Source organism: Hemitrygon akajei, chromosome 17, assembly GCF_048418815.1.
Source record: "Hemitrygon akajei chromosome 17, sHemAka1.3, whole genome shotgun sequence".
In the NCBI taxonomy this organism is placed as follows: Eukaryota; Metazoa; Chordata; class Chondrichthyes; order Myliobatiformes; family Dasyatidae; genus Hemitrygon; species Hemitrygon akajei.
In genome coordinates, this window is record NC_133140.1 from 90,757,699 (window position 1) to 90,770,279 (window position 12,581).

At 42.8% G+C, this 12,581-nt stretch overlaps 1 protein-coding gene across 4 annotated transcripts in view; it reads left to right on the top strand.

Moving 5' to 3' along the window:
* Positions 1–7,008, top strand: part of fbxo31 (F-box protein 31) — a 36,440-nt gene extending 29,432 nt beyond the window's left edge. For all 4 annotated transcript variants that reach the window (XM_073070535.1, XM_073070537.1, XM_073070536.1 and 1 more), the window contains one exon: positions 6,009–7,008. In XM_073070535.1, coding sequence (XP_072926636.1) covers positions 6,009–6,231 — 223 coding nt within the window. In that variant the 3' untranslated portion in view covers positions 6,232–7,008. The remainder of the gene's footprint in view (positions 1–6,008) is intronic.
* The last annotated feature ends 5,573 nt before the right edge of the window (positions 7,009–12,581 follow it).

Below are 12,581 nucleotides of genomic sequence, written 5' to 3' on the forward strand. Positions count from 1 at the left end.
ACCAGGCAACATCCTGGTAAATCTCCTCTGCATCCTCTCCATAGCTTCCACATCCTTCCTATAATGAGGTGGCTAGAATTAAACACAATACTCCTAAGTGCGGTCTCACCAGAGATTTGTAGAGTTGCAACATGACCTCTCTACTCTTGAAATCAGTCCCCCTGTTAATGAAGCCTAGCATCTCATAGGCCTTCTTAACTACCCTATCAACCTGTGCGGCGAACTTGAGGGATGTATGGATTTGAACCCCAATGTCCCTTTGTTCATCCACACTCTTAAGTAACTGACCATTAATCCTGTACTCAATCTTCTGATTTGTCCTTCCAAAATGCATCACCTCACCCTTATCCAGATTGAACTCCATCTGCCATTTTTCTGCCCAACTCTGCAGCCTGTCCATATCCTCTTGTAACCTTCAACAACCTGAAGCTCCACCCACAACTCCTCCAATCTTCGTGTCATCCGCAAACTTACTCACCCATCCTTCCACCTCTACATCCAGGTCATTTATAAAAATCACAAGTAGCAGGGGTCCCAGGACAGATCCCTACAGCACTCCACTAGTCACCAACCTCCAGGCAGAATACTTTCCTTCCACAACTACACTCTGCTTTCTTTCTTTAAGCCAATTTTTTATCCAAACAGCCAAGGTTCCACTTATCCCATGCCTCATGACTTTCTGGATGAGTCTCTCGTGAGGGTCCTTGTCAAATGCCTTGCTAAAGTCCATGTAGACCACATCCACTGCCCTACCCTCATCAATTTCTTTTGTTACCTCTTCAAAAAACTCAATCAGGCTCGTGAGGCATGATCTACCCTTCACAAAGCCATGTTGACTATCCATGATTAGACTGTACTTCTCCAAATGCTCCAAATGTGAAGCTTTAACTTATTATAAGGATTAGGAATGGGAGTTGGCTATCTGGCCCTTCATGCCTGCTCTGCCGTTTGATAAGATTGAAGGACTAGAAGCAGGAGTTGACCATACGGCCAGTCGAGCCTGCTTGAACATTAAATAAGAACATAAGGACTAGAGTCATAGAAAAGTACAGCATAGAAACAGGCCCTTTGGCCCATCTAGTCTGTGCTAAACCATTTAAACTGGCTACTCCCATGGACCTGCACTGAGAACATAGCCTAACATGGCCCTACCATCCACCTACCTATCCAAGCTTCTCTTAAATGTTGAAATTGTGTTTGCATGCACCACTTGCACTGGCATCTCATTCAACGCTGTTAGGAAGTAAATGAAGACGTTTCCCTCATGTTCCCCTTAAACTTTTCCCTTTCACCTTTAATCCATGACCTCTAGTTGCAGTCCCACACAACCTCAGTGGAAAAAGCCTGCTTGCATTTACCCTATCTATACCCCTCATAATTTTGTTTACCTCACCTCAATCTTTTACATTCCAAGGAATAAAGTCCTAACCTATTCGATCTTTCCTTATAACTCAGGTCCTCCAGTCCCAGCAAGCTCCTTATAAATTTTCTCTGCACTCTTTTAATTTTCTTTTCATCATCCGAAGAACTCTTCCATCTTCCTGATGGAATCAATTCCATAAGACCATAAGACATAGGAGCAGAAGTCGGCCATTCGGTCCATCGAGTCTGCTCCGCATTTCATCATGAGCTGATCCAATCTCCCCTTTAGTCTCACCGCCTTCTCACCATAACCTTTGATGCCCTGACTACTCAGATACCTATCAATCTCTGCCTTAAATACACCCAATGACTTGGCCTCCACTGCCACCTGTGGCAACAGATTCCACAGATTCACCACCCTCTGGCTAAAAATTTTTTTTCGCATCTCTGTTCTGAATGGGCACCTTGCAATCCTCGTACTAGACTCCCCCATCATGGGAAACAACTTTGCCACATCCACTCTGTCCATGCCTTTCAACATTCGAAATGTTTCTATGAGGTCCCCCCTCATTCTTCTAAACTCCAAGGAGTACAGTCCAAGAGTGGTCAAACGTTCCTCATATGTTAACCCTCTCATTCCCGGAATCATTCTAGTGAATCTTCTCTGAACCCTCTCCAATGTCAGCACATCCTTTCTTAAGTAAGGAGCCCAAAACTGCAACACAGTATTCCAAGTGAGGTTTTACCAGTGCCTTATAGAGCCTCAACATCACATCCCTGCTCCTATACTCTATTCCTCTAGAAATGAATACCAACATTGCATTCGCCTTCTTCACCACCGACTCAACCTGGAGGTTAACCTTAAGGGTTTCCTGCACGAGGACTCCCAAGTCCCGTTGCATCTCAGAACTCTGAATTCTCTCCCCATTTAAATAATAGTCTGCCCGTTTATTTCTTCTACCAAAGTGCATGACCATACACTTTCCGACATTGTAATTCATTTGCCACTTCTTTGCCCATTCCCCCAATCTATCCAAGTCTCTCTGTTTCCTCAGCACTACCGGCCCCTCCACCTATCTTTGTATCATCAGCAAACTTAGCCACAAAGCCATCTATTCCATAATCCAAATTGTTGATATACAACGTAAAAAGAAGCGGCCCCGACACAGACCCCTGTGGAACACCACTGGTAACCGGCAGCCAACCAGAATGGGATCCCTTTATTCCTACTCTCTGTTTCCTGCCAATCAACCAATGCTCTATCCACGTATATAACTTTCCTGTAATTCCATGGGCTCTTATCTTGTTTAGCAGCCTCATGTGCGGCACCTTGTCAAAGGCCTTCTGAAAATCCAAATACACAACATACACTGCATCTCCCTTGTCTAGCCTACTTGTAATTTCCTCAAAAAATTGCAATAGGTTTGTCAGGCAGGATTTTCCTTTAAGGAAACCATGCTGAGTTCTGTCATATGCCTCCAGGTACTCCAGGTCCTCCGGAACCAGGCCAGAATCTATCGACTTTTTAAAGATCATTGCTAATGGCTCCGCAATCTCCACTGCTTCTTCCTTCAGAACACAAGGGTGCATTCCATCTGGTTCAGGAGATTTATCTACCCTTAGTCTATTCAGCTTCCTGAGTACTTTCTCTGTCGTAATTGTGACTGCGCATATTTCTCTTCCCTGATGCCTTTGAATGTCCGTTATATTGCTGATGTCTTCCTCAGTGAAGACTGAGGAATTCTGTCCAGATATCTTGCTATTTCTTGCATTTTCTTGAGTGCAGATGTTAAGCTAACTGGCCTATAGTTATCTACCTTTTGCCTACATCCTTTTTCAAACAATACCGTGACGTAGAAGCATAGAAAACCTACAGCACAATGCAGGCCCTTCGGCCCACAAAATTGTGCCAAACACGTCCTTACCTTAGAAATTACTAAGCTTACCCATAGCCCTCTATTCTTCTAAGCTCCATGTACCTATCCAAAAGTCTCTTAAAAGACCCTATCGTATCCACCTCCACCACCATTGCTGGCAGCCCATTCCACGCACTCACCACTCTCTGAGTAAGAAACCTACCCCTGACATCTCCTCTGTACCTACTCCCCAGCACTTAAACCTGTGTCCTTTTGTGGCAACCATTTCAGCCCTGGGGAAAAAGCCTTTGACTATCCACACGATCAATGCCTTTCATCATCTTATACACCTCTATCAGGTCACCTCTCATCCTCCGTCACTCCAAGGAGAAAAGGCCGAATTTATTGAACCTGTTTTCATAAGACATGCTCCCCAATCCAGGTAACATCCTTGTAAATCTCCTCTGCACCCTTTCTATGGCTTTCACAGCCTTCCTGTAGTGAGGCGACCAGAGCTGAGCACAGTACTCCAAGTGGGGTCTGACCAGGGTCTTAAATAGCTGCAACATTATCTCTTGGCTCCTAAATTAAATTCCACGATTGATGAAGGCCAATACCCCATATGCTTTCTTAACCACAGAATCAACCTGCTCAGCTGCTATGGACTCGGACCCCAAGATCCCTCTGATCCTCCACACTGCCAAGAGTCTTACCATTAATAGTATATTCTGCCATCATATTTGATCTACCAAAATGAACCACTTCACACTTATCTGGGTTGAACTCCATCTACCACTTCTCAGCCCAGTTTTGCAAATATCAATGTCCTGCTGTAACCTCTGACAGCCCTCCACACTATCCACAACACTCCCAACCTTTGTGTCCTCAGCAAACTTACTAACCCATCCCTCCACTTCCTCATCCAGGTCATTTATAAGAATCACGAAGAGTAAGGGTCCCAGAACAGATTCCTGAGGCACACCACTGGTCATTGACCTCCATGCAGAATATGACCCTTCTACAACCACTCCTTGCCTTTCGTGGGCAAGCCAGTTCTTGATCCACAAAGCAATGTCCCCTTGGATCCCATGCCTCCTTACTTTCTCAATAAGCCTTGCATGGGGTACCTTATCAAATGCCTCACTGAAATCCATATACACTACATCTACTGCTCTTCCTTCATCAACGTGTTTAGTCACATCCTCAAAGACATTTGCTGTCTTGCCCAGAGTGCAGAGAATTTTGATAAATTATCACAAATACTTCTGCTATAACTTCCAGTATTTCTTTCTATACCCTGAGATGCATTCCATCAGGATCAGGGGACTGACTTGTCTACATTTAGGCCCACTAGTTTGCTCATCACTACTTCTTTAGTGGCAGTAATTGTATCAACTTCCTCACTTCCCGTTGCATTCAGAACATCTCTCTGACATGTTGGACATGTCCATCACTATGAAGACTGACACAAAATAACCGCTTAAGGCATGGCCATTTCCACATTACCCACTATTAATTCCCCCTTCTCATCTATGTCCACTTTAGCTACCACTTTTCCGCTTGATTATAAAAGCTTTTTTGTCTATTTTTAAATTTTTTTATTAGTTTACTTTCATAATCTATCTTCACTTTTCTTGTTGCTTAGCATTTCTTTGTTGCTAGTTTGATATCTTTTATTTCCTTCATTACCCAAGGCAGGCTCTCCCTATCCTCAGGGAATGCAATCTCATTTTACAGATTAGTATATCACGTGATAACAGAAGCTGTGATCACAATCACTCAACCTTCTTTGGATGTCAGAATGGTGGGTTAAAGATAGGTAGGTCACTCAGGCTAATCAGCCTAACATGAGTGATGGGGAAACTGAGGAATCCCTGTCCATAAAACCATAGGTCCATATGGAAGAGTGTGGGACAGGCAGCACAAGATTGTTAAAGGCAAACTATAACTGATCTGGTTGAAATCTGTAGACTTTCAATAAACTTGAGATTAGAAACGTGTATGTTAATGGGACATCAGTGCGCAGAGTCTGTGAAGTAAGTTATTACTGGAGAATAGTTGAAACATAAAAATGCTAGAAATACTGAGTATGTGTTGCACATCTGCCTGTATTTGTTCATCACCCTCTAAACTTCTACCCACTTGCATGTTATCAATGTGTCTACCTCATTACAAATACCATCTTTTGTGAGGAAACTTCCCCAAGTCTTTTTTTTTAAAACTCTCGTCTCTGATTTAAACTTTGCCCTTTTTTTTAAGCACCCCCCTCTTCATAGGGGGGTGGGAATTGTGCTTTCACCATATCTCTGACCCTCATGATCTTGTATACCTCCATCAGGTCATCCTTTAATCGCCTATATTCCAGAGAATAAAATCCTGGTGTACATAACCTTTCCTTGTAACTTGGGGCCCCAGGTTCAGGCAACTTCCTGGTTTCAAGTTAACATCTTTTCTATAACAGGATGACCAAAACAGTACACAATACTCCAAGTGACGCCTCCCGAATGTCTTGTATACCTGCAACATAATGACCTAAATCCTGTACTCAGTGCCTTGACTGATAAAGGCCAGAGTGCTGAACACCTTTTTCCACCATCCTGTGAGGCCCCTTTCACTGAACTATGCCCTGTTCCCTAACACTCTCCAGAGCTTAGCCCATTCACTGTATAGTTTAGCTGTTTATAAATGTTTTGAAATCCGGTACGTTTACATTGATGGATTGTCATGTAAAATGTGTTTCCTCAACTGCTTGCAGTGATCAAAATGTGTGTGTTTCTGGTCTTGTGCTAGCTTCTATGGCACTGGGCTGATTGCAGGGCACGGCTTCACCAGTCCTGAGAGGACGCCTGGTCTCTTTGTTCTCTTCAATGACCAGTGTTTTGGTTTCATCTGGCTTGACCTGAAATCCTTCAGCCTGTACAGTCGAATTGAAGACACACTGAAAAATGCGCAAGCCCCTCACAGAGAAGCTTTCGAACTGATGCTGAAGAACATGCAGTCATGGACGTCCTGATCAACGTCCGCCCTGAAGGAATGGAGCGCTCACAACCATAGGTCTGCAGTTCCTCCTCACGCCCAATGAAGCAGGCCTGTCACTGTCCGCCCCCAAGGAATGGAGCGCTCAGAGCTGCAGGGCTGCAGTTTCTCCTCACACCCACTGAAGCATGCATGCTGGGAAAGAAGGACCAGAACCATGTAATGGCTCCTGCTCACCTTGGCCCCTCTCCCTCTCACCTGAGCTACTACCTTAAGTAATCTTGTTGCAATGGTTTCGTAATAGTTTCTTTTCAATGCACTTGTGTGGTCAGAGCAGAGAATGGAGCCTAAAGAGGAGTATTGAAAGCCTCCCGGCATTCTGTGGAAGGTAACAAAGAATGATGATTGGAAGAAGCTTTAACTTTACGCACTAATGTTTGACTGTACCCTGTCTTTAAGGGAGTTTGTTTAATTCTGTTGAAAATCATTGCACACGTTTAGTTTTGTTGTTTAGAATGGAGTAGAAAGAGGAAAAAAGTGATAGTAATTCAAATCACAGAAAGCAAACCTTATCTGGACTGAATGTATAATAAACCTTTTCACCTTCAAACTCTACACCAGCCAGCTGAGGCAGTCAGACAATATCAGGAAATAAAGTATTATTTAAATTTGAGTTTATATGGTTAAGATTGAAAGATTTTAATATTTATGTTAAGAAAATTTATAAAGAGATTTTCAGTTTATTGTTTTATGTTTGAAAAAGAATAATTTAAGTTTTATGATCTTGAACTTGATTAAAAGAAACTTTTGGAAATGGTGTGTTTTCTTTTTCCCTGACAACTTTGCAAACCGCGTGGGGTCCCAAATGCTCTGCCTAGACTGTTCGTGAAGCAGAACTTCTCCAGATGTGGCGGGCAGTGATCATAAGAGGGACTGACTGACTGACAGAGGGGGTGGGGGGAAGGATTGCGTAGTTGGGAGCATGTGATTCATTGCAAGCTGCTCTCTGTAGATCTTTACATTTAATTGGTCCAGCACAACGTATTGAATGTATTGTCCACCCCTCACTGCCCGCAGCCAAACATGTGGTGGAATGGACTAGTATCAGTCAGACTGGGGGGGGGGGGGAGTCACAGCAAACAAAGCTCTCATTTTAAATTTTAATGAACTCATTGCGAAAACAAATGAGATTCTGCAGATGCTGGAAGTTCAGAACAAAGCACACAAAATGCTGGAGGAAAGTAATAGAGTTGATGTTTCAGGCCGAGACTTGCTGGGATTTGAGCATGGAATTTCAGGATTGCTTATCCATTATCACACTGCTAGAAATTCCTCCTTGCAGTATTCACAACTTAGTCTTACATGGAAGAAAATTCGCTCTCTCTGATTGTGGGGGAAATTAAAAAAAAAACTTATGTTCTGGATCAGAATCAGATTTATTATCACTGACAAAAAATGACAAAATTTGATTTGTAGCAGCTAAATGTAAACTTGTTTCTTGATGCTTAGGCAGTTAATGCAGTTTTACATTATGTAGAAGTGTGATGCAGACTGTTTTCTGTGATTTCAACAATGCTCCTCAAAATGCAGAGTCAACTGAATTAGTTCTGAGGTTCTCTAACAGACTTCATACAACCACTATGTCAAGTGATGCTGTAAATTTCCATGGTTCTTTAGCAGAAAACAGGTGAGAAGAGTCACAGGATTAACTTGGGTCTCAGCAAGCTAGGCAGTATCTGTGGAGGGGAATAAATGACCTACTGAGTACCTCCAGCATCTTTTGTATTTATGAGTTAACTTGGCAGCTGTTTTTTTAATTTATGAGTACCACCTACTGGCTGTCTTCAGTTGATCAATCAGTGCAGCCTTTGGAAGAGGGACTTCTGCTGTCAAGGGTGCAGAAAGTGCTCTGCATAGGGAACTGGTTTTCACCACACTGGCCGAGTCCTGAAAAGCATTCCTGTTGACTTGGCTCTGTGGTAGGTGATAAATCAACAATATCCAGAAATAAAGGGCTTGTCTTTGTTTTGATGCATCTGTGAGAATATTGGTAGGAATGATCACCTTTTAGTTGTGGAGGCAAAGCCCACCTTAACATGAAAGGATGCTTTACATAATTTGTGGCTTTACCATCGTGTTACAGGGATACTTAGATGTCTGACTTGTTGAGCCGTCAAAGCAGCAGTGCAATGTATATATATCACAGCAATGATGTTTGGCATATACTGGTTCAGGCAAGCTGAGTATATCCTGGTATGACAAGGTACTTTCCTGGGTACAACAGTGTGATTAACAGATTATCAACACGAGATTCTGCAGGATGGAAATCTTGAGCAATACACAAAATGCTGCAGCACAGACGATTTAAACTTCTTCAGGGTAGGCATATCTGAAAGAGACTTCACATAGAGCAAATTATAGATACAGGATCCTGCAGATGCTGGCAATGTATAAAGTTTTGTTTTGCTTTATAAAGATAAGATGTTTCAATATTTAGAAACAATATCAAAACACTGATTTTAATAAAAAGTGGAATTTGTGTATGTCAGAAATATCTTAACATCACAATAGAAGTTTTTATAAGTATCAACAAAGCTGGTTGCAGGGCTTTGGTGAATTTTGAACAGGAAGGGACACTTAAATAGACAATGGTAAAAAATGGAAGATCAGGTGCAGAGAACCATGTAGTCCATTCCCACTTCTATCAACATTTATGAGAATATCAATTTGGAGCCAAAGGAGACGAATATACCCCTCAATGCTTACTCTCCCATTAAATAACATCCACACTAATCTAATTGTAATGTCAACTCCAAATTCCCAAATATGTTTTCAAAATCTTTCACAAACTCCAAGGGTAGCCATAGCCGAAAGGTGGTAGTGAGGACGCTACCAAGTATCCTGCTATTTACTTTGTACTCTGCCTTGGAGTTTGTCCTTCCAAAGTGTACCACCTCACACTTCTCCGGGTTGAACTCCATCTGCCACTTCTCAGCCCACTTCGGCATCCTATCAATGTCTCTCTGCAATCTTCGACAATCCTCTACACTATCTACAACACCACCAACCATTGTGTCATCTGCAAACTTGCCAAGCCAACTATCCAGGTTGTTAATAAAAATCACGAAAAGTAGAGGTCCCAGAACAGATCCCTGTGGGACACCACTAGGCACAACCCTCCAATCTGAATGTACTCCCTCCACCACGACCCTCTGCCTTCTGCAGGCAAGCCAATTCTGAATCCACCTGGCCAAACTTCCCTGGATCCCATGCCTTCCGACTTTCTGAATAAGCCTACCGTGTGGAACCTTGTCAAATGCCTTACTAAAATCCATGTAGATCACATCCACTGCACTACCCTCATCTATATGCCTGGTCACCTCCTCAAAGGACTCTATCTAGGAGAGGGAAAACTCTGATTTCAAACCTCTGCTGCCTTGTGACTATACCCGCTCACGGAAAAGGCTTTGGGAGTAAACCATCAGGAAAAATCCAGAGTCAGAGTCCCAAAGGCAGCTGACTGCTGTACCCAGCACCAGCACAGCAACTCCTGTGATGCTGCTGGCACCAAACTGTATCGACTTTTGTCGTTCCTTTGGACTTGTCATCAGCATGGAGAGGGGGTCCCACTGCATGGACAACAGACGGATCTCCATATCAACTCTGCCCTGGCTTGTGCCCTGGAGAAGTCCCTCCCAGTGACTACCGGGGCGCAGTACCCATGGTCGACCACGACCGACGGAGGCCACACAATCTTTCACAAGTATCTAACCACCAAAAACAAAAAAAAACTGCTTCCATTATCGTTTGAACAATGAAGTTTCCAAAGTTAGATTTCACCCATGAGGGTCCAGACATTTATGAGAATGATGTGAAGAATGAAAGGGTTGATGTATGAGGAGCATTTGATGATTTGATGGTTCTGGGCTTCTAATGAGTGAGTTTAGAAGAATGGGGGGAGGGAAAATTTCACTGAAACCTATTCAATATTGAAAAGTCTAGTCAATATGAATGTTTCCTATACTGAGGTATTCATAGATGAGATAGCACAGCATCAGAATACAAGAATGCCCTTTTAGAAAGTTCAAAATAAATGTTATCAGGGTACATAAATGTCAGCACATACATATGGGCATACTCAACAAACCTACAGAATTGTATCTAGAGCAGGATTCAGTGAAAAATGGAATAGTAACTAAAAGGATTCAATGAGAGATGGAATAGTGACTCTAACAGGAATCAATGAGAGATGGAATAGAACCATAGAACACTACAGCGCTGTACAGGCCCTTCAGCCCTCCATGTTGTGCTGACCAATATAATCCTTAAAAAAAATACTAAACCCACATTACCCCATAACCCTCTATTTTTCTTTCATCCATGTACCTGTCCAAGAGGCTCTTAAATACCCCTAATGTTTTAGCTTCCACCACCATCCCTGGCAAGTCATTCCAGGAATTACCCTCTGTGTAAAAAAACTTACCCCTGATGTCTCCCCTAAACTTCCCTCCCTTAATTTTGTACATATGCCCTCTGGTGTTTGCTATTGGTGCCCTGGGAAACAGGTACTGACTATCCACCCTATCTATGCCTCTCATAATCTTGTAGACCTCTATCAAGTCCCCTCTCATTCTTCTATGCTCCAAAGAGAAAAGTCCCAGCTCTGCTAACCTTGCTTCATATGACTTGTTCTCCAAACCAGGCAACAGCCTGGTAAATCTCTGCATCCTCTCCATAGCTTCCACATCCTTCCTATAATGAGGTGGCCAGAATTAAACACAATACTCTAAGTGTGGTCTCACCAGAGATTTGTAGAGTTGCAACATGACCTCTCTACTCTTGAACTCAATCCCCCTGTTAATGAAGCCTAGCATCCCATAGGCCTTCTTAACTACCCTATCAACCTGTGCAGCGACCTTGAGGGATGTATGGATTTGAACCCCAATGTCCCTTTGTTCATCCACACTCTTAGTAACTGACCATTAATCCTGTACTCAGTCTTCTGATTTGTCCTTCCAAAATGCATCACCTCACACTTATCCGGATTGAACTCCATCTGCCATTTTTCTGCCCAACTCTGCAGCCTGTCCATATCTTCTTGTAACCTTCAACAACCTGAAGCTCCATCCACAACTCCTCCAATCTTCGAGTCATCCGCAAACTTACTCACCCATCCTTCCACCTCTACATCCAGGTCATTTATAAAAATCACAAATAACAGGGGTCCCAGAACAGATCCCTGCAGCACTCCACTAGTTACCGACCACCAGGCAGAACATTTTCCTTCCACAACTACACTCTGCTTTCTTCCTTTAAGCCAATTTTTTATCCAAACAGCCAAGGTTCCACTTATCCCATGCCTCATGACTTTCTGGATGAGTCTCTCGTGAGGGACCTTGTCAAATGCCTTGTTAAAGTCCATGTTGACCACATCCACTGCCCTACCCTCATCAATTTATTTTGTTACCTCTTCAAAAAACTCAATCAGGCTCGTGAGGCATGATCTTCCCTTCACAAAGCCATGTTGACAATCCATGAGTAGACTGTACTTCTCTAAATGGTCATAGATCCTATCCTTAAGAATCCTTTCCAGTAGTTTGCAGACCACTGACGTAAGACTCACCGGTCTATAGTCCCCAGGTTTCTCACTATTACCTTTTTTAAACAAGGGAACTACATTTGCCATTCTCCAGTCCTCCGGCACTTCTCCTGTAGCCAAAGAGGATTCAAAGATCACAGAGACTGTAATAGGATTCAGTGAGATATGGAATAGAGACTGTAACAGGATTCAATGAGAGGGAACAGTGACTGTAACAGAATCCAATGAGAGATGGAAAAGTGACTGTAACAGGATTCAATGAGAGAGTGAATAGTGACTGTAACAGGATTCAATGAGAGAGGGAATAGTGACTGTAATAGGATTCAATGAGAGGGAATTGTGACTGTAACAGGATTTGATGAGAGATGGAATAGAGACTGTAACAGGATTCGATGAGAGATGGAATAGTGACTGTAACCGGATTCAATGAGAGATGGAATAGTGAGTAACAGGGTTTAATCAGAGATGGAATAGTGACTGTAACAGGATTCAATGAGAATGAATTGTGACTGTATCAGGATTCAATGAGAGATGGAATAGTGACTGTTACAGGATTTAATGAGAAATGAAGAAGTATTCCTTTAGCCAGTACAATTCATGGCCTCAAACAGCTTTGGAGGCCAAGTCATAGGGTTTATTTAAAGCAGAAGTTGATATGTTCTTGATTAGTCAGGGCAGCAAAGGTTATGGGGAGAGTGGGGTTGAGCAGGATAATGAAATGGCCATGATCGAATGGTAAAGCCGACTCTATGGGCTGACTGGCCTAATTCTACTCTTACATCATATGC